This window comes from Geospiza fortis, unplaced genomic scaffold, assembly GCF_000277835.1.
Source record: "Geospiza fortis unplaced genomic scaffold, GeoFor_1.0 scaffold281, whole genome shotgun sequence".
Lineage (NCBI taxonomy): Eukaryota > Metazoa > Chordata > Aves > Passeriformes > Thraupidae > Geospiza > Geospiza fortis.
Window position 1 is genome coordinate 402,107 of NW_005054340.1, and position 24,388 is coordinate 426,494.

Genomic DNA, 24,388 nt, shown 5'->3' on the forward strand with positions numbered 1-24,388 from the left:
AAAATTCTTTCTCCTGTCCTGCCGAGGTCTGCTCAGCAAGACAGTCCAGGGCATTCTGCCTGCCCCCGGAGTGGTGTTATGTCTTTATGCTAAAAATTACGTATACAATGTTTACAATTACTGTCCAATACCTATCACCTCTGTTAGACAGTGAGCTTCTACTCTGAACCAATCTAAAAGTGCCAACATCACAGCAGAAGATGGAGGCCAAGAAAAAGAAGGAGAAAGGCTGGACATGCCCAGATTCCTCCATCTTGCCCCCTGAACCCCCATTCTAAAAATCCCAAAAAAATCTATTTTTCACCCTGTGACTATCATTCTACTTAAACTTTTGTGGCTTGTAATTCTTGATATAAGGTTGGTAATTGTTTTTCCAAGGGCTAAATCAAAGGCACAGGGGTCTTGGGCTCTGTGCCAAGGTCTCTGAGTCCCCTGGTCAGGGGCTCGAGTCCTCCAGGGAAGCCAGAGGAATTTCCTGGGTTCCGACACCATTGCATCAAACTGCTTTGACTTTTTGAGCCTCAGTTCACTTCTCTTCCCAGTGGCACTATTTCATATCAGGTACAGGAACTAGGCAAGTCTGCAAGGATGTGGGTGGCAGTAAGGGGAGCAGTGGGTACATTTAATGAGGTTGCTAATAAACCAATGGCTTCAGCACCCTTAGAGGTGCTGAGGGGAAGGATATTAGGCTGAAAGATTTTCTGCATGCAATAAGCTGATTTCTCCCTTTGCCATGGGGCACCCTTTGCCACTGGAGTATCCACACCAAAAAAAACCAACAAAAAAACCCCAAAAAACAAACAAACAAACAAAAAAACCTATGGGGCCATTAGACAGTTTTAGATGCTCCTAGTCCTATGTGGTGATATATTTCAAATAGGCTGGGGCAGTGATATCCCCTTTCTGCTCTTCTAGCCCTGTGTGGGGTGGACAAAGGTCTTGGAGCAAGGATCAGGAACTCAGTTGTGACAAGATGCAAAGCTGCTGATTTGCTTTCCAAGCACCTATTGCCTCTGCTGAGATGTCAGGGAAATATTGTTGGCCTTTTGCTGGGGTTCCAACAGTGCCTTGACAGATGGTCTTGTGAGAGGCAGTAAGTGCCATCAGCAAGGAACAGAGTAAATCCCTGGAAATAAGAGTTCCAGTTTTTCTGGGGTAATTCATGATCTCTGGATATGGTATTGGAAACACAATAAAAGACTACATAGTTCATTTCCCACTTTTTACATCCCTCAGTCCAGCAGGTCAGGCTTAGTTGTGACTGAAGGTGTTCTGGTTTATAAAGCTAGTTTTATTTTTTAAATGAAAGTTAATACAGCAGACAAACATCATACTTAAACTGTGGCATGTCAGAGACAAGATGCATGACAGCCATCATCTGTCATTTATTAAGCAGCTACACAATCTTCCTGTCTTTTAACATTTTAACTTTAATTTTGCTGATTTGAGCAGTCATTAATTAACTATGTATAGGATACACTGCTGATAGACCTGGAATTTCACAGTCTATTAGAGTATTACATAATTTGCATTTACATCACAGTGTTCTTGAACCAAATCATTATCTTAAACTACACATATACATCAAATTTTAGGAAATCAAATGAACTTGCCTCCGGTTGGTTTTTTTTCAGTTGCATTTATTAATGTCCCTTTTCTTTTTGCTTATTCAAAATATATTCCACAGCTGGTTGCATCAAAAATGTTATTGCCCTAAACCATATTAATAAAAGCAAAAAAAAACCCCAAAACAAACCCCAAAAAAGCCCAAATCCCCAGACTACAGACCTTAGCAGCGGGAAGGATTGCTCACACTTTACATAGTAAACAATTGTAGTGTTAAATCTCCTGGTCTCTGGTTCCCAACTTTATATTTCCCTCTTGGTAACTTAAAAAGCCACAACTGATGTGGGGACTGTGGAGTAAGCCGTGGTCAGGGTGTCCCCACTGTGGCCAGGGTGTCCCCGCTTTGGGCAGTCTGCAGCCGCCTGCCCAACATCCTCCCGCCGTGTGCCCGGCCAGCTCAGGGCTGGGAGCTGTGCCCAGGCTTTCGTGCACCAGCAAGCCATGCATGCTTAAACACCCCTAACACCCCTTTGTTTTGCTCAGAACACATAATCTAGGAACTGAGATTATTTTTTTTTCACTACATTACAGATAAACTGTGAGTGCAAGAGCAGATTGAGCTGCTGACATGCAAGCATTGGCTCTGCACCTGGGTTTTGGCAATCGGAGTGGACCCTAACCACTGCTTCATTATTACAAAGAACATGAAGAGAACAAAACAAACCCGAAAGGTAAGCTCTTAAACCATTCTGACTAAAGGCAGATAGGGATGGGACAAGTGGAGTGGTATTCAACTAAAAGACAGGAGATTTAGATTAGATGTTAGGAAGAAGTTCTTCACTGTGAGGCTGGTGAGACACTGGAACAGGTTGCCCAGAGAAGTTGTGAATGTCCCATCCCTGGAAGTGTTTAAGGCCAGGCTGGATGGGGCTCTGAGAAACCTGGTCTAGTGGTAGGTGCCCCTGCACACAAGAGGGAATTTGGACTAAATTATCTTTAAGGTCCCTTCAACCACTCCATGATTTTATGAAGTGTTGCATTGCTAGAAAAAGGACCAGAAGGGAAAAAAACCAACCAACCAACCAAACAAAAACAAGCAAAAAAACCCAGGTTACCTCTTAAACCATTCTAACTGAAAGTAAAGCAAAAATATGGAGAGGAAAGTCCCTAGCTGAGCCGCAGGAGCAGAGAAAGACAGCAGTGCCTGGTCAGCTCTGAGTCTCTTGAAGCTGCAGCACCCTCAGCACTCTCAGACCAGCAGCAGCTCCTTGGCCCCAGCATTTGTGCCCTGCTGAGATCTAAGATGCTTCTGCCCAATTTTGCCCTCTGTGCCCACCCTTGAGCCCCACATCCTCCTGCCCGTGGTGCTCCCACAGGCTGTGGGCTGCCCCACACTCTGTCACAGCCTGTCCCACTCAGCCCTGTGGCAGGGACAGCCACAGGCAGCCTGTCTGTCCTGAGCAGCTTTGCACAGCTCACTCCTTTCGCTCTCAGCTGTGCCTGTGGAACAGGAGGCTGACACTCTCTTTTTTCCTTCCCCTGATGACAAGCCTGCAGTGGTAGCCAGGGTATTGGAAGTGGTGGCTGTCACATTTGGCAATGCAGCTGCTATTTGGCATATTTTGATTTAATTTTTGCTTAATGCTGCTACAGCCCTACAGTGGGTGGTTCTCTTGCCCACATCCACAGACCTTAGGCAGAAACAAAAGCAACACAACATATTGTTCAAATATTGCATATAGAGCAAATTCTCGTCCCTTCCTGCCACCCCAATACAAAACTCAAACCGAGGGTAGCTTAAGGAAAAGGTTGAGAGGTTTTGGGATGGTATTTTTTTGTTTGTTTGTTTTTGGTGCTGTTTTCCCGAAGGAAAGAGTAGAAGTCTTTTTCAAAATGGACTTATATTTGCTAAAGAGGATGTTAGGCTTCAAATGGTGGAAGAGGCTTTTTTTTCCCTCTCTTCTCCTTGATGACAGAGGTAATAATTGATATTGCCTGCACACAGTAGCCTGAATTCCATGGCACAATTTTTTCTCTTCTCTTGATGTTATTAAACAAGTTGCTGTCTTGATGTTTAGCTATCAACATTTTCTACCTATGTAACATTAATGTAAAAGAAATAAATTTTGTGAAAATCAGCCCCCATTGCCAGAGTTACTATTTTAATTGAATTTGTGAAAAAAAATGAATCAGCAAACCACTGCCATTTTGCTTTCCTAAATTTAGCGGCAAGTTTCAGATTTTACCTGCTTGGTAAAGAAAGATATTTTAGCATTTGAAACTACTCATCCAACTACTGAAATGAACTGCAACTATCAGTCACTGTGAGTACTTTTTATCTATGTCACTCTCTGAAAGCAGTGAAAGCAAAAGTGCAGAAAGGCAAAGGCTCTAGAGTAAATTTTGACAGATGGGTACTAGCAAATAACTTTTTGCTCCTGTTAGCTATTAGAAGGTTGCAGCCTTTGATGTGCTGGCAAGAGTGACCTTGATGAGGAGGTACTCCTTTGAGAAGGATGTATCAATTCTTCACCTGTTCTCACTTGGGCCTGCTGAAGCTGATGAAAATCTTTCCAGGGAATTCCATAGGCTTTGAAATTGGGTGTAAGCTAAACATTTACAGGTTGCAAGAGTTTAGCATGTGCTTTCCTCTGGCAAGGCAACACCAATGCTTACAGAGGAAGGAAACTGCTTTTAAAATTGCATTAAAAATACTAAAGCGAGTTTGACTGAGAATTATGTTTAAGAATAATGAATTGGCATGGTGTCCTGCTAGAGCAGTGCACCTGACTAGCAGCAGTACCCATGCATGTGCCTTGCTGGACTTGCAGAGGACTGTGGTCTGCTGCTCTTTTGACTGATGTGTCTCACTTGAGAGGGTGCAAAACCCAGGGGGAGCACTGGGAAGGAAGAAGTAGAAATGTTTGTGTTACGTGGAGCTGTTTGGTTTGGCCCTCAGAAGCACAGAGCACAAGTTAGAAGCAAGTGCTCCTAACACAGGTTGTCAGAAGGTGTGCAATAGCCAGTACAGCTCTTCTCTTCTCTTCTTGTGTTTCAGAACAGCCTGGAAGGTGGGCATGCCCCTCTCCTCACAGGTACCAACCACAGGCTTCAGCCCTCTTGCCTAGGGATGAAACTCAAATCTCTCCCTTTCAGCCTGAATGTTTGAAACTGGCTTTAGGCCACTATTTAGAAACTGTCTAGTCCCCGGGAAAGAGCCAGGATTGCACAGCTCTTTGGCAGATGTTGGTGCCCATCTGTCCTCCAGGGAAAGTGCTGGACTTCAAATTGAAAGTGGCTGCAGCTGCTCAACAAGCTCAGCCCTGGCTCTGGCAGCTCTCAGACACACACCTGCACCAGGTATTTTCCAGCTGAGAGAAAAGAGCCTTTGCAAGGCCCTTGATAGGACTGCCCCCCATGTGCACCATGTGTCTGCCAGGGGAACCTCACTCTGCCATGGAGGATGGTGGGGCAAGGGGCAGGTTTGCAAAAAGTGGCCTCTGTTTTAGCTAATATTGTTTTGACTGAATCTGAAAGGCTTGGAACTAAAGTTATTCCTCAAAAGTCATCCCTCTCCTTCACAGCAGTAAGCAGGCCCTGCCCACATGCCCAACGTCTGCTGGCTAAAGCTGGGAGTGCCTAGTGGTGACCTGTGACTTCTCTCTGATGCTCCCTCCCACTTTTCTAGCATAAAGCTTTGTGTGCATCACACTGCTACTATTAAATGTTCATTACATTAACTTGATGGTAATATTTGAAGATCTTGCTGCATAAAATCTCCTGTTGGGTCAGTTCCACTGTTAGTAATTATGGGTGAGGATCTGTCTTCATGAACACACTCTGTATTTTTAGGCCCTTCTGTTTCCTCCCCCTGGTTGAGATTGCTGTCTCCATCTCTCCCACTCATGATACAAGCAATAACTCTAAACTCAGGGCTCTTTCTGTCTGCTGGCAGGAGAAGATGAGTAACAGTGACAGAAGAGATGAGAAAGCCTCCCTTGCCATGCACTGGCATGCACAGCCTGTGCTGTGCCAAGGTACAAAAAAAAGTCAGCATTTCTGATTTGAGTTGCAAGTCTCCTGGCGAGACGCTTCTGCAAGCTCATGGAACCTGGGAAACAATTATTCCTGAGCCTTTATATGCACTGTGTGCTGGGTCTTCCAGCAACGCACAAGTAAATTAATGTTCTGCTCTTTGTTTCTTGGCTGTGGTTGATGTAACCTGTGGCCAAGATCATATATTTTACAGCATGTTCCTATCCAGTGGCACCAGCCTTGAGCTTTTCAGGTTTTTTTCTAGGGGTGTAGAAAAACTCTCTACTAGTGGTGGCAGCTGAACCCTTGCAGGCGTAATTAGGGGTGAACTGGGCGCTCTCAAAAATATCTTTTCCCTTGGCTGGTTGATGTAGAGCGGGTTGAGCTCATCAACCTTGTGGAGAGGGAGAGGGCAGTGACTGACTTCAGAGCTGAAAGTTAGGTTTCTGATCAATATTTAAAATACTTAAATCACAAGGATCTGTTTGCTGTGTGAAGCTGGGCAGCTTCTACGGAGTCAACTTCTGAGTTTAAAGATACTGCACTATGACCAGCGATTCTCCACAATACAGTAGGATTTATTAATAGAAAATACGTCAATATGAGTTTGTCTTTGTACATGTTAGCAACATGTACAGTGAAACATTTTTTTTTCTCAATCTATATTGTTATAGTTCTTTTGTGTTATCTGACATAACCATTTATATTTTGGGCTTAAATATGTTATTTGTCAAAATGTACTTTCAGTGTTAATATACCTTTAAAATCATAGTTTATCTTTCAAATATTGAATTAATATTTTTTTTCAAATTAATATTGCTCATGTTAGTGCAAATTTGTTAAATCTTGAGATAGGTTAACCATTCCTTCCAGACCATAAACAGCATTTAATAAAACAGTGAGATTTATATAGCTCTACACAGCTGAACAAGATTCTAATACGAAGCTTGTTAAAAAAAAAAAATCCGACATTTTACAGTACATCAATTGCATTTTATACATTTTTTTTGAACAATTTTGTTTCTTCTCTATTTCTGTGTGTGATCTAGTACAAGAATGAAGGGAACAGCAACAGGTAATGATACTTTCCTCAGTATTAAAAAGAATGCATCATATATATCTTGCTCAGTATGGCAGCAGTGTTGTATTTCCAAACCTGGAAAAGAAGCCAGGGAATTCAACACCTTCTCAAAACCCAGTACAGCAAGAGTGAACGATACCAGTCGGAGCACTTGCCACTACAGAAAAATGGAAACAAACCAACACAAAGTATAGACAAAAGGTATTTTATGCCACGTCATCAATCCAGAATCTCTCACTTGAGCAATGGTCAACATTTGACTCCCAGTAATTCCTAAGAGGAGCTGAAAGAGGGCAATGTGGGCATTTCAGTAGTTTGAAGAATGGAAATATATCCAACTTACAATAATCTCCTGTCCTAAGAGCTTCAAACAGAACGATGCATCCCCTCGGCCTGTTGGCAAACCTGTGCCTGGAGAGCTGCACCAGCCTGCTGTTTGTCAGGCAGTCAAGAAGAACTTCCAGTTGCGAGTGACATTCTTTATTAAAAAAAAGTTTTTATACTGAAAATGTGCTTTGTTCAAAAGAGCACTGCAAATGTCACTTATTAAAATCAATGTAATAAATAAAATATAAACAACCTGTGTCCAAAACTATGAATAGTATTTTTATCTACCTCACTATACATCTGGCCCACTGCGCCCCTCCCACCCACCCTTTCTGAAATTTTTAAAAAGTTTTTTGCATGCTATTTTTTTCCCCTTGTTTACTACAAAGAGCAAAGGTTACATATCGTACACTGGGAAAAGCTGCCCAAAAGATTAAACTATAGACCTAGATTACCAATAAACCAATTCTACATCACAATACCTGCCTGCATGAACTACTTGGGCTGCGTCCTATAGAGCAGGTGATGACTTGTGAGAGACTCCTCCCCCTGGGCAGAGCCAGAAGTGTGCCAGGTGATGTTAAAACTATTACAGTGACTAACCACAGAAATGCTCGCAACCTAAAACAAATTCCTTATTGGCAATTTAAGCAATTTACAACTACTCCATTAGTGGTGGGTCTTATGCTCTGAAAACTGTATGCTGAACTGTTTGTTGCCTGAATCATGGAAATGAAGAAATGCTTCTTTTTTTTTCCTTCCAGCATTACAAGAGCTAAGATGAATATGCCAGCTCTTCTGGCTTCCTAGCCTATGTAGCTGTTGTTTACTTTTAAAATTAAAAAAAAATCCTCTGTCCCTTACATTTTTTAGAATTTCACTTTAAATGCACAGAAATGGTCTTTATCATCATATTTGAGGAATGTGTTCTGGGTGTTGGCTTTTATTTTTGGTATGGGTTAAAATAAATGATTGTCCTAATGGTTCAAGAAATGGACCCTTCTAAAGAGTCTGGAGAGTCCAGATTAAAGTCTGATGGGTCTTAGTTTTGCATTCCCTCAGGGAGATGGCAAGATCAAACTCTGCCTTCCTTGAGCACTTACTGGTTGGTGGCTGGAGAGTAATGAAATTTCCTCAAGAGGAGATCAAAAGATGTTATTTTAAAGGAAATGGCACCTAAGGGTGATGGAGTTGGTGATAAAAAATCAGCTACCCCTTCTTTTGTGAGCATGTGGCCTAGCAATGTTGAATTGCTATCAATGGTTACGGAAGTGAGTCAGAGAAAGCACATACTGGAGTTTCCACTGTTTAAAAGAACTGAAAATCAAACAAAAACTGAAGCTCAACAAGGAGAACATTGGATGAAAATAAGAATTACACCACACAAACACACACGCTCAAACACACGCACACAGAATACTATGCATACGTGGACACACACGAGTAAGAATGTGTATTTGTATGGTAGGTTCTTGGAAATAGACATTCTTAGCAAATATGGATGACAGATCAATTGTAATTTATTTTCTTTTAACACTGTATCATCATAAAGAAAACTGGTATAAATGAAAAAAATCTATTTCAAATATCTACATCTAAAATTTTAGGCAGTGAAAAAGCACTTTGTTGACAAGGAGTGTGGAATGATGAATGTTAATTGTCAGAAACTGCTGAATGCCTTTTTTTTGAGTTGCCACAAACAAAGTCACATATCAGAACAAACAATACTGCTAAATATTCCTTTTTGTTTTTTTGATTTTTTTTTGATTTTTTTTTGTTAAAACGCACTGGGGAAAAGAAAACAAAAAACTGGAAATTCATACATCTTTCAAAATTTGAAATTGAAGCAATATTTAGAACCATAGATGAAGAAACACTGTGGCATTGGTGTAATATACACAATGCACCTTTTTTTTATCTGTAATGTACATCAAATACTTTACAACAATGCATTAACAAAAGGCAAGAAACATCTTGCTGTACAGAGGAAACCCCAAATGCAACTTGAAGCCTAGATTCACAATGAATGAGGATATTAAACAAGGTGTGAGAAGCTGTTCCCCATAAAGTATGTATGCTGCTCAGTAACTTGTGCTTAACTCTTGACCCAGATCCACTGTCATGTTCTTCCTCCTTCCTTCAGCCACGTTCAATATACAGCACTCAACTTTAGACTCTACAGGCCAACAGTAAAGTTGCCCCACACTGTAAAATATATATATGTATATATATATTTCTTTCTAATTACTCCCAGGTTTAGCTTTCATATCTTTTACCCTTCTAAAAAAATCTCTTAATTTTCTCCATACTGGTTATCTGTGCCTTCCTATGGAACAGGCTTTAACAAACTAAATTTGCAGGAAAAAAAATGTCTCGTGGTATGCATGCACATGCACAGTTCCTGGAGCTTTTGTATCTGCCCAAGTCTCAAACCCAGGAGTCGGGAGAGGCTGGATAGTGGCTTGTTTCATAGTTAAGTTCACTATAGGGACGAGCAGCTGAGTAGAAGTCGACGTAGTTGCCAGTTGACTTTAGTCCCAGGTGCATGTTGTATTCGCTTGCAGGTGGACGATGATGCACTTGGTCCTCAAAGAAGGACTCGTCATAGTTTCTTGTTGAATTCTGAAATGACTGATATGGTTCATAATCTTTTCTGCTGGGCTCCTGTGGAACTGGCTGTGTTGAAACCTGAAAGACAGCAATACCCACAGCTTGTTAGATACAACTTATTGTAGGCAACAGGATGGAAGGAGTAAATTTCACTTACATCTCTCATGCTAAAAATACAAAATTGTGCATTATCTTAACTTTGATCAAAGCACTGCTTTAACAGTGAATTAATTCCACAGCTCTGCCTTGTCATTTTATTTCTTTACATTTATTTAATTGCATTGTTATTATCGAATATATTTATTACTTAATATTATTGCTGCAAAAGATGCTCGTTTATGTCAAAAGTAGTTAATCCAGCATAGCTTATACTTCACTTTCCTAACTACAATCTGTATGTAACTTGCAACTGTATAATGCAAATATTGGTGACCAAAACTCAGCCTCGAAGAATTTGAATATAATCAATTTACATTCTAAAGGTGCTAAACATTTTGCATCTGCCTTTGACTGAAGTGACATTTAGGGGAAGAGATGAAACCATATGCTTAAAAACCATTCACAGTGTTCAGGGCACTGACATGAGAAAAGTGCCCTGAAACAGGTTCTTCTGCTACTGTTAAGCAGAAGCATCTTCTTAACACCTCCTCAATACTTCAAATTGACATTGTTGTGTTGTTGGTACCTTGAAGTGGGAATGTTTTTGATGAGCAGAAAAATAAATCTCAGACAGTCCTCTAACCTAAGGTCGCCACACTTTTTTTTCAGACATCCCTAGTGAATCTCTGATTTTATAGCTGAGACTTTATTGAAATCTGAAATGTAAAAACACATGATGACTATCTTAGAAGACTATCCCCTGCTTCATGCCACCTCTGTGAGTTTGGGCAAACTTTGTGACTGCAAAAGGTAGCCTGTCATTCCTCAGATGGCTATCACTGGGAATACCAATGCTCAGACACTGATGTGAGAACACTTTGTGGATCCTGCTGCTCTGCACATGTTAGTAATGTTCCCTCAAGATGGCAGGAACAGTCGCACTGCTGTGGCCCAAACTTCATGATATTTGTTCAAAACAAATATTTGTATTGCACTCTATGAAGGGATTGAGAAAGGCTGCCTAAGTTCACTACTTTTAGCAGTCCCACAAGTGATGTTACAAGTTTTGGCCCGATATTACAGCTGCACAAAGGAGTGTAACTACTCTAGTTTCTAGTTTCTATTTCTAGAACTGCTATCAAGGAGTAAATGACCTTCAGGACCTCATTTCAGTTCCCATATTCAAACACAGGTGTTTGATTTGGACACAGGAGTAAAATTCTACATGAAGCAATCTGTTTATTTGTGATATTTTTAAATTTTTCCCATTTCCATAAACAATGTTGCACTGGTCTTTTGACATCTGGAACAGTAACATTTTAGTCCCTGTACTTACCTGGTTATGTTTGATATCTTCAGCAGGCGCACCATACGAATTCCTGTACAAAGTTGAGATTCCAGTGTTCTGAGCTGCAGAGAGAGAAAAAGCAGGTTTACAAAACATACCTCTTTGGCCCCAAAGTGAATTCTTCATTAAATACATCATACAAAGCCTGTTTCCCACAAACCAAAGTCTTTAAAATAATCTGCAGGCTCTTCCTCCCACTGAATGGTCATCATCTTTGCTTTGGTGTACATAGATCTCTTTGGTATTCATTTATTAATGGTAACAGGCGCCATGTCATGCTCATAACAATCTTGTGCACTTCTTATATGCATCAACAAAATAATTTTGTATAAAGCTAGCATTCAATAATAAATTTCAGGTTATAGATGGGCTTATGTAACACATGTAACAAACAGCAGCTGTAAATATTGAGATTAAGGAACATTTCGATTCTTTCACTTCAGTTGGACGACGTGGATCATTGATCCTACAGTCATTTTGCTTTATCATGAAATTATTCAAGCATAAAGTGATTAAATATAAGTGACAAACAAGTTATGCAAAAAGTATTATGTAGTTATACTGGAGAGGTCTGGTCAATATAGTCTCAAATGCTGTCACTGCTGTCACTTTCTTCTCAGATGTCCTACTACTCAGATGCACAGACAAAACTGAGCTACGAGTTTGAAACTGGAAGTATTTCTAAAGAGAAGGAGGATAGTATACAGTCTTGCAAAAATTTTTTTCCGATCCAGTCCCAAAAAAACCCAAATGAAAAGCAAAGGATTTTCCTTGCAAAGCTGACTCCACTGATCCCTCTGATTTGGCAATGTAGCTGAAGCTTAGTTTGCTGGTAAGACTTGAAAGACTGTAGTTCTCATATTTGAAAGACAATGAAGGTAGCATTTTGTGTAGCTGCTGCACACTTTTCATGCATTATTAACTTGCCAGACATTCTAACCAATGACTGAATGCTGTTATGAGGACTCTTACTGTTATAAAAGAACAGGCCTGAAACTAAAAATTGAGTAGCTGCAAATCAGAGTCACAAGTGGAACTGAAACACGTGGGTCATGACCACTCTCAGGTCTCTGTACAATGGCAAAAAACCTGGAGGCACCAAGAGTGGCCTTTAGTACTTTAACAGCTCAAAACTTGTGATGGCAAGTGCTGAGCATCAGAGCTGAAAGCTGGACATGGGATCCATGTCAGTCACACCACTAGGAAGAACCACATTACCGATGATGTAAGCACTCTTTCTTCCTTTGGCAATGCGCAAGCACAGACATCTGCACGTGAAACTTCCTCTATCTTTCCTCCCACCACTGCACCCTTTGAAAGGAATGGCATAGCCTTCAGCCAGAGCTGACTGGAATACATCACTTCTGGTCTTCACATGTGCCATGGGTTCCATGCTGAAGGTATAATTTTTGTCAGTTTGATGCACTGCTCCATGTTGCTGCTTTACACATCTCAGATGGTTTTTCTTAAAGATCTGCACTATGTTTGTAAAAACAAGATAAAGGCAGGGCTTATATTGTGACTTGATGAGCTCTAACAGCTGGAAAAAGAGACTTTTCATTTCACAACCATTAACTGATAGGGGTGAAACCCCTCTTGTTCCTTGAAGAGCTGGATGCAACAACTAAGAAAGTGCAGAGTCCTGTGTAGGAAATGGAGAAGAGCCTCAGAGGTCTCCAAGTGCAGCATGACCCTTTTTTTTAAGGTGGCAAGAATATGAACTCTAGTGACAGAGGCTGGTTGGGCTCCTCCAGTGGTAGATACTCTTAATTCTATCTATATGCCAACAGGCTGTAACAGATAGAAACAGGAGAAATGATGGAAACTAGTGCTTGAGTAGTTTTCTTTGGTTGTCAACATTAACACCAAGGAGTTGATCTGCAGATGTTCTCACTGTTCAGGTAACATTTTGTCACTTAAGGGATTTTTGAGACTTGACTGTTATTTCACTGGGTTTCTTTATATTCCAGCTGCAGCCTCTGCTGTGGTGTTTGAAAATACCCTTCCTGATGATCTTTAGTATTAGAGAAGTTAGCATCAATATTGCTCTTTATGGTGCATCTTATAACAACACGACTCTCAGTAGTACAGCTGCCAGATCTTTCCTTGATACCACCATCTTTTTAATGCTGTTTTTCTGATTTTCTTGCTTGTCCCACAAAATGCCAGAAGAAGTTTTGTTATACAAATTCCTCTTCTCAAGATCTAAAGATATTCAAGTGTTTCAGATATCCACTTCGTGAAGTCCTAGTTCTTGAAAAAACACTAAAGTGACATTCAGTGTATCAGACTGTCATAGATGGAGGAAGAACTTCTTGTAACCATTTTGCTTTTATGAACATATCTGCCCAGACAAGCGGGTTGGAAGTTTCATGCATGTGAGTTTCTAGTCAGACATGATTGGACATACTGAGTTCAGACAGGTCAATGCTGTTCCTGGTTGTTTGATGTCAAGAGCAAAAGACTGGTGCAAGGTGCAACTGTAATCTGAGGGTATTATGAAGAATCTGATGAAAAATAGCAAACTGGACACATGCTAATTTGCCTGTTGTTCCTTCAGGCAATCAGACATTAGAAGGGAGGTCATGACCTTTCCATATTGAGATATAAAAAGACATGTGGCACATATGTGCTGCTATTAGCCATGACTATTATAAACCTAGAAATAGTTCAGAGTTGGTGTGTAGCTGTCCAGTGCACTACTGTGACATTTGCACTGATGTGCTCACAAATGTCACATACCAGACTGAAATTTTACGGTCTCTCAGATCACATATTCTGCAATGGAAAACTGATAATTTCAGCTTCTGAAAATAGTTGCAAGCTCTGTGTTGCTAATTTCACTGCAGTGATGAGAATACAAATTCAAAAGTTAAAAATGAAAAAAAACCCTTCAAGCCCTTAGCAATATTTTCTCAAAACAATAAAAAACAATGAGACATAAAATGCTTGAAAATAAATCCCAGGAGTTCAAGAATAAGAAATCTTGGCTTAGGCTAGCTTGGAGGTTGAGGTAATTCTGATTCTGGAGGAAATGCAAGTCAAGAATGTAGCTGCGTGCAGTGAATGCAGCCCTGCTACAGTACCTGCTCCTGAACATGCAGGGGGAATCCCTGGGAACTCCATTACCACTCTGCCATGTTAAAGTGAGCAGTTGACTCTCGCTATCCAAAAGCAGAGGACAAATATACAAGAAAGGAGAGAATGAGCTAGATGAATGGATAGATATTGTGTGGTTAATATCTGATTTTTCCTGATAATATTGTATATTATACAATATATTTACATCATAATAGAACTGTAAAACAAATGGAAAGAGAAGTCAATGAAATATTTTTTTAAAAATAAAAATGGCAAGAGAAGGGAAGGGAGTGAAAGGAGTAAGAAACAGAGGTATTTCTGCAGCCACATTTCTTCACAGAGATATGAGAACTAGCTGAAAATTAAATTAATAGAGAAGTGATCAGTGTGTGTGTTTATGTGTGTATTTTATGCAGTCTCTATACATCAGTCCATGATAATACTGAAGAGGCACTTTCTGGTAGGCAAAATTGTGAGCATTCTAAAATGAATACTATGATCAACCTGCAGTACTTTGTGGTTCAATTGCATACAGGACATTATAGAAAAAGAGCTTTCTTTCTCCCTTCTGTTCAGTCTTCTAGGTGATACTGGTTAAAAAAAAAGTCACATAGTTGCTTAGAACAGTTTTCTTTAAGACAACAAAAACTGAAAATTATGTTACTCAGTGCTTTAGACGACAAAGATGTCATTGACCAAATTCATCCCCATATATACCAGTCACTTGATTCATGGTTTAACATTCAGCTGTCAGATCTTGGAAGTGCTGTAAATTCTGAGCACTTTTACAGACACTTTGGAATAACAAGATGCTAGCCTTTTGCCCTTAGGAACACAAAGTGATAGTAAGAAAGGACAGCTCAGCTGGACAGGTAGTCACCCTCATCTGGTATCACACAACCTGCTTTTTCTGCTATTAGCAGCAGGTCTCCATTTAAAAAAAACAGTTCAACACAGTAAAAGAAAATGTTTCTGTACCTCCCAAATCTTAGGTAACAAAGATCATTACCTGTCACTACCACTGCCACCTTCCTGCACAGTGAAAAATGAGGTAAGGGCATGAGAAAAGATTACAGTGCACTATAGTTTCTGGAAGTAATCATAATAATAATCCTGACCACTTGTAACACCTGATGGCGGGTTTTTTTTGTGTGTTCCAAATGTGCATGGACTTGACAGTAAGTTTAAATAACAAAAGTATTCGTGATTGATTCTCCACAATCAAAGGAAAAAGAAATTAATCAGAAGTTTTTCTCTGCTGCTGGAAGAGAAGACACAGCATGTTGACTATGATGTACATATTAGTTCACTGAGGGAACTAAAAAAGTAAAAGAAACCTCAAAGAAGGAGTCCCATGATGGTCCACAGGAACCTTATCTTCCCTGTTCTGAAAGAAAACACCATGGCATAAATAACATTATCACGTGCACTTACAGTTCCCGTTTTCCTAAACGGAATATAATAATTTTTGTCTTAAAAATATACTTTAGGTGACAAAATTTTATAATTGGTTATTATTTTCTACAGAGAGGAGAGAATGGACAGTACATATAAAAGGCATCATAAACCTGTGAAGAGAGCAATGAAAACTTTGATACTGTGTCTCTTTTTTTATCTATCCTCATGAAATCAATGTAAGTTATCATCTTCAGCTGAACTGTTTACTTCATAGATTCTCCATTTTTCCCAGAGGTTCCCTGACAAATCCTCAGGATGGCAGGAAGCCAACCTTCCTACTTCGAAAATCCATCAAAAAACCTTCATTTCAGTCTCAGCCCAAAGGTCATAAAATTTTTCAACTATAAACTGAGAAGAGCTTTGGAGAAGAGCATGGAGACAGTCATGGATAAATTGGGACTACAGCTGTGGCTCTATGCTCTGTGTAAAATCCATAAGTCAAAGCAAGCTTTGTGTAATACATCAGCTTGGCACAAAAGTAGAACAGCAGATCAAAATATGTGTGTGCCAGGTGGAACCTGAGAAAACATTCATCTAAGTCCCATCCATGTGGATGTATCGGCTGCAATGCACTGTCTGATGCACAAAATGAAACGCAGGCATTGCAAGAAACTTGCTGCATGAACTTGTATTAGGCCACTCAAGCAAAGTCAAAATGTGTCACAAAATCACAAATACTGACTTTATATGTTTTTTAAAATCAAATATTTATTATTTAATGAGCTACAATTATGCTACACAAATTCCATGTTGAATGTTGACGAGCAAAACTCTTTCCATCATTTTCTTTTGTTTCTATAACGGTGCTTAATTTGAGCTTAGACCAAACGTCCAGAGATTTGGTGATCTGAAAGAGAGAAAGTTACTTGTTAATTCCATATTTATTTGTACATTGGTCATGTAAGATTGTGAAATTTTACATTTTTTGATTGGAATTAGTTTGATTTTTTTTCCCTTCACTGAGCTCAGGAGCTGGAAAGACAGTTGATAGCTGAGTATGATGCTAATAGTTTCAAGTCTCCTTACTAATAGCCCACCCAAATAATCAACAGAAATAGACAAAATACAAGACAATATTAGAGGAAAACACAATGGAAAAATTAAAGTGGAGTAAAGGTTGCTGAGGCAGTACAAACCTCACAATTGGAAAATTATACTGTGAGAGAAAGGAAATAAGGGAAGTAGGAATCGGACAAGAAAAGCACCACACAAAAAAAGAAAGTGAAAAGGGGTGTGAAAAAAAAAAAGTCCATTTTTTTAACGTGTGGAGAGAGGCAAGATTATATGCAAGGAAACCCAAATTTTCAGCATGGAGACACTGTATTTTGGTGAACTTTCTCATATAATTTGCTAATCTGAATTTACAGATACAGCTAGAACAAAATACTACTGTTTCTGCCTTTTCCTTTGCAGCCTGATGCTCTTATTCCTGAGATTCACCCTTTATTGGTCCTTGACAAATGGTTGAAAAAACATCGGTGCTGTCCTTCACAATCAGCCAAGTAGGGGCCACTGAACTGTTATAGAAAACTACACCTCGTGCAGTGACGCTGAAACACTCAAAACACTACAGACACATAAAATGCAGTACCTTGACTGAATCTTCTGCACTTTCTCGTAGCACCCCACAGAAGTCATTCAGGACACTCCGAATTTCTGTGGCTTCCAAATGCTCGTGACTCTGATTCTTCTCTTCAGATTTTCACCTTCAGGCTAGTTAACATTCCATATAGCATTTTCACACAAGTTCCAAGGCTTCTCTTTATGTTTTGATTACATAATCACATTTAACATAGTAGATACAGTGTGAGTATCTTCATATCCTGCATACAGCCTTGAAAGATGGATCTTATGGATGGATTGATGCTGACTCACCATGTTCCTGGTAAGCAACTCATTCTGCTTCTGAGCAAGACCTCTACAGAGGGCATGGGAGAAGGTAACAGGCATTCAGACTTCTCATTGAGATTTTTTGCCTGCTCTAAGGTAGCAATTGAGGAAGAGGAGACTGTGATGCTTGGTACTGTATAAATGTGACAAGAAGTTCAAAAATGGTTATATCAGCCTGGGCAATGGTGATGGAGACCAGCATGTATTTTGCAAGAGAATTCATGAAGAGATACAGCACTGGGAAAAGCAGTCACAATTTCCTAATTACTGAAATGCTAAGAGATTAATGAGCTCACTGGGGAAGAGAGGCCTTCAGAGAAACCTGCAACAGATGCTACAAAATACACAGAAAATTACTGCATTCAAATCAGCCCTGCTAAGAAAGCAACATGGATAAACTTTACAAAGAGCCACAAACTTCCTATGAATACTGACATACAAAATAAGGTAACTCATCCTGGAGAGCATTTCCTGCAAAAGACAGATGTTAGGGATCACTGCACATGCTCAAATATACCAGTTAGTTCAAAGTGATCAACCAATTTCCTCCTGAAATGAAAACAAATGTAAAATGCAAGATTTGATTTAGAGCCTTTCTTCTGTGAAGAACCATGGTGTTTACAAATCATTTTCACATAGTCTTGTATTCATTCAAATGTATCTTCAGTTGTATTTCTCAAGGTGCCAAAACTAGGGAATTAACCAAAGCAGGCCAACTCTTTCCACAGTGCAGCAAGCCCAGGCAATCCTATAAAATCAGTGTTCTATCATAGCTGATTTCTATATATGCTATGCAAGCAAAATCTCACCTGTCATGGTGTCTTTCCTAGAAGTGTGTTCTCCCTTGCTTCCATGGTAAGTGGCGTTAGTTCCAGTTGATTCATAGTCTGTTTTTCTTTCTTTTAGGCTGATCATTTCCCGAGGTGAGGCTGGGGCACTTGCTAGATAACAAAAATGGATTTTTTCTTTTTTTAATCATACATGACTGAAAGTAGGGTTTAACTCTTGAGTAAGCATTCCAGTAAAGTTTATATCTGTTAGTTTTCTAACATGAAGCTGATTGAAGAAACACTACCACATAATGGAGGAAGAGATGCTGTTATTTCAAGGGCAAGGCAAATGTATTCATTGGACAATCAACTGCAAACATAATTTTATTTCTAAATGTTAAATTTCTTTTTACTTACATCCAACATCTAAGATGATCGCTATTCAAAAGGAAAAGTACAACAGTATTTTTTTTCTCCTTTCATTTTTCAGTTTCTTTAACTTGGCAAAACTTTCTGGTATGGACACTTCCATTTTTTTCCTCAAAATAGTTATTTTACTTCCGTTGAAAAGACTGTTAACTTTCAACTGTGTGGGAAAAACCCTTATAAAATTGTTTTTTTCCCTTTTCTCTTGAAAATAAATAAACCAATTAAGTTATTCTAATGGAAAAGGGAAGAAAAGAAAGCCTTTTCCCCCCTAGAAAACATATATCAAAGAATGCCTAACAGTTAAAGGTAATTCAAATAATTTCTCTATTTTTAAATATCTACATGTGTGAATAACTGCCACTAAAGCAACAACTGCTACTTTAGGCAATTTTTATTAAAACTAAATCCTTTATCACCTATACTCACGGCACAACTAAAAGGAGGAAAGCACAGGTAGCACAAAAGAGAACTGGGTTTTGTACTCAAGTCTCACACACTGGAGAATGTGGAGGTGATCACTGGCACTGATCATGAAGCCTTAGCGCTTGCAATGCTTAGGAAAAGGGGAAAAGCAAAGGAAAAAATAATGGCTTTCAACTAAACTGACTTCAGTATATTTAGGTGTTGGTAAATAAAGTGCACTTTCCCTGTTGTGGAGGGCAGGAGGAGCACAGGGTGAGTAGCAGAGCTCCCCAGAACCTCATAAGGGCACAGTGGTACAAATATTACTGAAGTACTGGTGCTTGCCCCTACTCAACTGCCTCCATCCAGGTATTTGCTATGTAAAAAGAAGCTCAAAACCAGTAACAATCCCTTTGTTCATAAACAAAGAAAAGAAAAAAAATTAAAAATGTAATACAAACTCTTTGTGAAGCTCGACCTTGAGGCATATCTTCCAGCATCTCTAAATATGTTACATTTTTTAGTTGAGCAACAGTGAAGTACTTGCACTCAGCTATGGAGTAGGGAAGCACAAGTGAGGTTGAAATCTGCTTCACTTGGTTTTGCTGGCTCTGGCCTCTGAATTTACAGAGCAAATTTGGGACAGATGTTCTTTCTTACGAAGCCATTAGAACTGGGGATTGCTTTTAAACTGTTTGCCAACAGTGATGTAAATCTAAAGCTGATAATCCAGCAGATATAAAGAAACATGACGTTAAACCAGCAAATCAGCTAATGGCAGCTTGAGTCTAATGGGGAGAGGGCCAGAATGCAAACCTTGAAAAAGCTGCTAGCAGAGAGACACATTTTATTTCACATACTCTGGTAATGGTTATAAACACTCTGGTGTTTTGAACAAAATTGACTGATACAGATAAAATAATCTCTCTGTTCCCTGTGGGAATTCCCTCGCTCTTCCCCTGAGAGGAAAACTACTTTCTGGAAAGCATTAAAATGCAGAACTCTGAAACTCTTTCAGAGTTTTTACTGGAAGCAAAGATGAAGACTTTGGTTGATATTAGACTGAAAATTGAGATAAGGTTTTTCTGCTCTAATTCTTAAAGGACACAGAAAAGCCTGTTATCACCCAGTCCTAGGGATGGATGGGATGGTGTGAGTTCGTTTACTTCAACTCTTTATCCCAAAGTAGGATCCAGTATACCAACATAATTCTTGACAGATTTTCATCTGGAACTAAAGATCTCTAATGACAGAGATCACATAACAGCTCCAAGCTCTCTGTTCCAGTGCTTTCTTTCCCCACTGCTAGGAAAAATCTAGCCTGACTCCTTGCTGCTCATTATTTCCATTTGTCTGCTATGAAAGCAGGAAAAAATTCACACCATTCCTCTTCATGGCTGGCTGTTACATGCTTGAAGACTTGGTGTGTACCTCTTCCCACTGTCTCCATCTCATGTCTCTTTTACTTGAGTTAAACAATTATAGTCCATTCAGTATATTCTCATATCCTAATTTTTCCACCTTCCAAATCATGTGTGCAACTGACAAAAATCCCCAGATAATTTTTAAAGAACTTTAGAAATTAGGAAATGTCACCTAGTCAGACATTCTCCTTATAACTTATTTTTAAAGGATTGGTTACTTTTTTCCCTTTGAATATTACCTCCAATTTTTCAGGATCAGTTTGAATTACAATAATGCCCATCAAAGAACGTGAGTTTCTCCCAGGTTTATGTCACCCACAAAGGTAAGAGGTAACTTTTGCATATTATCTGGGTCATTACTAAAACCACTGAAGAGTACTGGACCCAAGGTAGGCTCTAAGCACAGCATTCTGCCATTTTGGCAATAGACAATACTCTTTCCTTGTGAATGGTTTTCAGTAAGTTTTTTATTTACCACAGAGGATGTTTTCTGAACTGCTGGCTAGCTTGCCTTAGGCTTTTCCATAAAAATGTTGTGTGAAAGAGGCTTACTGATCATAGGATATTGTACTTACTGACTTTTCTTTCTGCAAATTCTTGTAGCAGGAATTCAGATGGATTTAATAAGAGCAACTGGTATTGAATCAATGCTTGCATTTGATATGGATACTACCAGACATACAGCAACTTACATTATTATGTAGAAATAGATACTCCTAGAGCTAAGTACTATATTATGTTCCTACTACCTTTGAGCTGTTCAGGTTCTGATTATTTGTTCCAGCAATTTTCTAGACTGACATTGAGCTGACTGGTATGTAATGACATGGGCTCTTCTTCCTCCAGAAACAGCCACTATTATTTGTGCTTTTCCAGTCTTTTCTAGGATAACTGAGGATGGCAGTAAAATTTCATCCGAAATTTAGAGTAACAGAAGTGAGAAGATGGTTCTGGCAAGAGACAGAACTAAGATCTTAGGGCTGGACATTTCAAGTACCTTGCACTTACAGTCAAGATGAGATTTTAGAGAAGAAAAAAAAGAACAAGAGCCCTTTATGGACTTGTGTAATGGCAGATCTTAAAAACAGAATAGCAGCTCTCACTGTACTTCTGGCTACATTTTCACATCTCCTCAATTGTTGTTCTGCAGGACTAAGATGCAGCTTCCAGATAATTAACAAAACGATTTCCTTAAAAAGCAAACTATGGCATAATGGTAATAATAAGTTCGGCAACTTTAATCCTAAACTCTTGGAATGACAGCGTTTGATTGAAAAGCAGCAGAAAGGCCACTGAAAGACTGTCAGTGCACTCTGTTTATCGTGAAAATTTTTCACTGGGAATGACTTTATCTAATGAAGAAGGTATGTTTTACCTTAGAATAAAGTGAGGGAAAGATTACCCAATTTCTAGACAGAAAAATTAATTTGCACTATGGCATTAGTTGAGATACGCACACTAGTTCATTGTGCAGATCATTTAAAATTGATAATAGCTGGTGTAAATATGCTATAAATGTTAGGAAGATGTGTAGACAAATCTGTGAAACTTACATTTGCATATGTATACACACATACACAGAATAAAAGCTGACAAAAAAAGTAATGTCGGTCTTTAAACTTCTGCTAAGTGTGCAAAATGGTCATAAACCACATAGTGGCTTTCAAGACTAGCAAAGTGAGCAACAGAATTTCCTGGTGCTACCAATAGATGCCATTGCCCTGAGACCTAGTCAGGTAATCCCCATCAAGAAAACATTTTGGGAGAATTTATGACAAAATGTTATGGAATAATCTTTCTTCTGTACAACTTTACAGAATAGTCTTTCTTCTGTAAAACTTTACCAGATGCTAATGAAAAAAAATTAAATCCTGTTTTGACCAAATAATTTGGTGACAGTAAAGAACGCACTTTGTGCCCTTCCACCAGAGTGAACAACAAATCCAGATGTCAGGGAAAATGACGGTGATGGATTTTTACCTGTGCCTTTGCTTGGGCCTGGCCTTACCTGAGCGGTTGTTGGGAGACATGCGCACGGGAGAGATGGAGGGCGTGCGTGATGAGGAGTACGGTCTTTGCCGATCCCTTTCTATTGTTGAAGATGAGGCTACAAAGTGATACTGTGACCATCCATCCTGCAACACCAAGAATGGTGACAACAGTCAGTGAAAATGCCACACAGCTCCCTGCTTTAAGCAGAGTATTTTTCTTTGGTGTTTTCACTACTGATACACCAGTAGGCTGCTGTCTTCTTCCTGCTACTGGGTGGTAAATACAGTTAGTGGTACAGGATAGGATGTGCTGATTGTATTGACACAGCAAGATTAAAAATAAATGTAGAAAGTTCTATAAAATAACACATCTCAGGAAGACTCAAATTATTAGCACTTGTTTTAGACTATTTGTTTAATAGTTCTGCCTTTTTTCCAAACCTAAATTTTCACATTATAAACAGCATTCTGGCTTGAAATATTTTCCATTTTATGCAGAGTTTTGGAATGAGTAGATTGGGAAGTTCCAGGATTACCAGACTGCACATCAATTCAGCTGAGTTATACTAACTGCCCCTTTGCTCACACGCAAGAGAAAAAGAATCAATGCATTTCGTTCCAGTTTTCTTCAAGGCATATGGAATGAAATTCTATTCCTTCTATTTAAAACTGCGTTCATGGTGATGTATTAAAAAAACTGCAACAAAGTAATACAAATACTAGAAACAGCTAGTTCAAAAATAAAAAAGGAAAGTTTAAATATTTCATGATTTATTCCTGCACCATAACATAATGCAATAAAACAAAATAATGTACTTCACATTTTTAAAAACGTATTACATATAGTCTGAAACTATCATGAGAGCATAAACTGACTTCTGGTAGTGTTCTCATTAAATGACAGTATTTCAGCTGCCTTCAGTATTGATAGATTGCAACTGTCTTTATCAGTGTTTAATGTTAAATCTAAATCAGTAACATTGAGATTTCCAGTCTCACACAGTTTTGAAAATGCCCACTTTCTGTTGGGCTCAGTGGAAATTGAGTCAAGCACCAGGCATGCTGCTAAACAAAAGTTTTGCAACGAAATGCTGAAAAAAAGAAACACAATAAAACTTTACCAAGAACCAGCTGGAATTTTCCTCTTGCTCACAGAAGAATAATTCATGGTTGGGGTAGTAAAGATATTCCCACCCCCCAACTCAGCCATTCCACACATCCAGCAATGAATTCCACACATCCAGCAAAATGCCTTTGCTCAAGGGATCTGTCTGACTTTGTTCCATCCACAGAAACCATGGGCACCTGGTTCTCAGAAGAGAAGATGGGTTGAAAATCCCCTTTCCATGAGACTCTTAGAAAAGAGAACTCAGCAAGACTGTGACACAGCAGGAGGAATGAAGATAACACTTCTTGTAGAAGGATATTTTATAAACAACTTAGGACAGCCAGAGGTGACACCTGATTACGGGTGCTGAATGACTGTACTCCTCATGTAATGCATTTGTACAAATAGGGGTGTATCTCAGCTGCAATTTTAAAGACAAAAATAAGGAAGAATGAAATCTGGGCTATGGCATTTACAGCACAGTCAGGACTCTCCCTGGAGTCAGCAGTGACTGTTTGTCCTCCATCGCTCCTGTTTAGGACACTTCACTAAACTGCACCTCATATTTAATCACAGTCATATAAGAAAATATAAGGGAGAAATCTTGTTAATTAATAAAAAATAGTAAGAGTAACTTGAAAAAATAAATACTTGATCGTTAATACAACTTCCTCAAACCAAAATTTTCTATATACAACATTTCCAATTTATATCTCATCTCCAAAAAGAAGTTTCTACACAAACCACATCCTCCAAGGTAGAGGGAGGG

The 24,388-nt window shown here is 39.2% G+C and overlaps 1 protein-coding gene across 1 annotated transcript in view; it reads right to left on the reverse strand.

The window, feature by feature from the left end:
- Positions 1-7,354: 7,354 nt before the first annotated feature.
- CTNND2 (catenin delta 2) overlaps positions 7,355-24,388 on the reverse strand; it is a 635,688-nt gene continuing 618,654 nt past the window's right edge. The window contains exons 17-20 of the mRNA XM_014307661.2: positions 22,529-22,655; positions 18,305-18,436; positions 11,055-11,128; positions 7,355-9,697 (exon numbers count right to left, since the gene is read on the reverse strand). Of these exons, the coding sequence (XP_014163136.2) occupies positions 9,437-9,697; positions 11,055-11,128; positions 18,305-18,436; positions 22,529-22,655 (594 nt within the window). The 3' untranslated portion in view covers positions 7,355-9,436. The remainder of the gene's footprint in view (positions 9,698-11,054; positions 11,129-18,304; positions 18,437-22,528; positions 22,656-24,388) is intronic.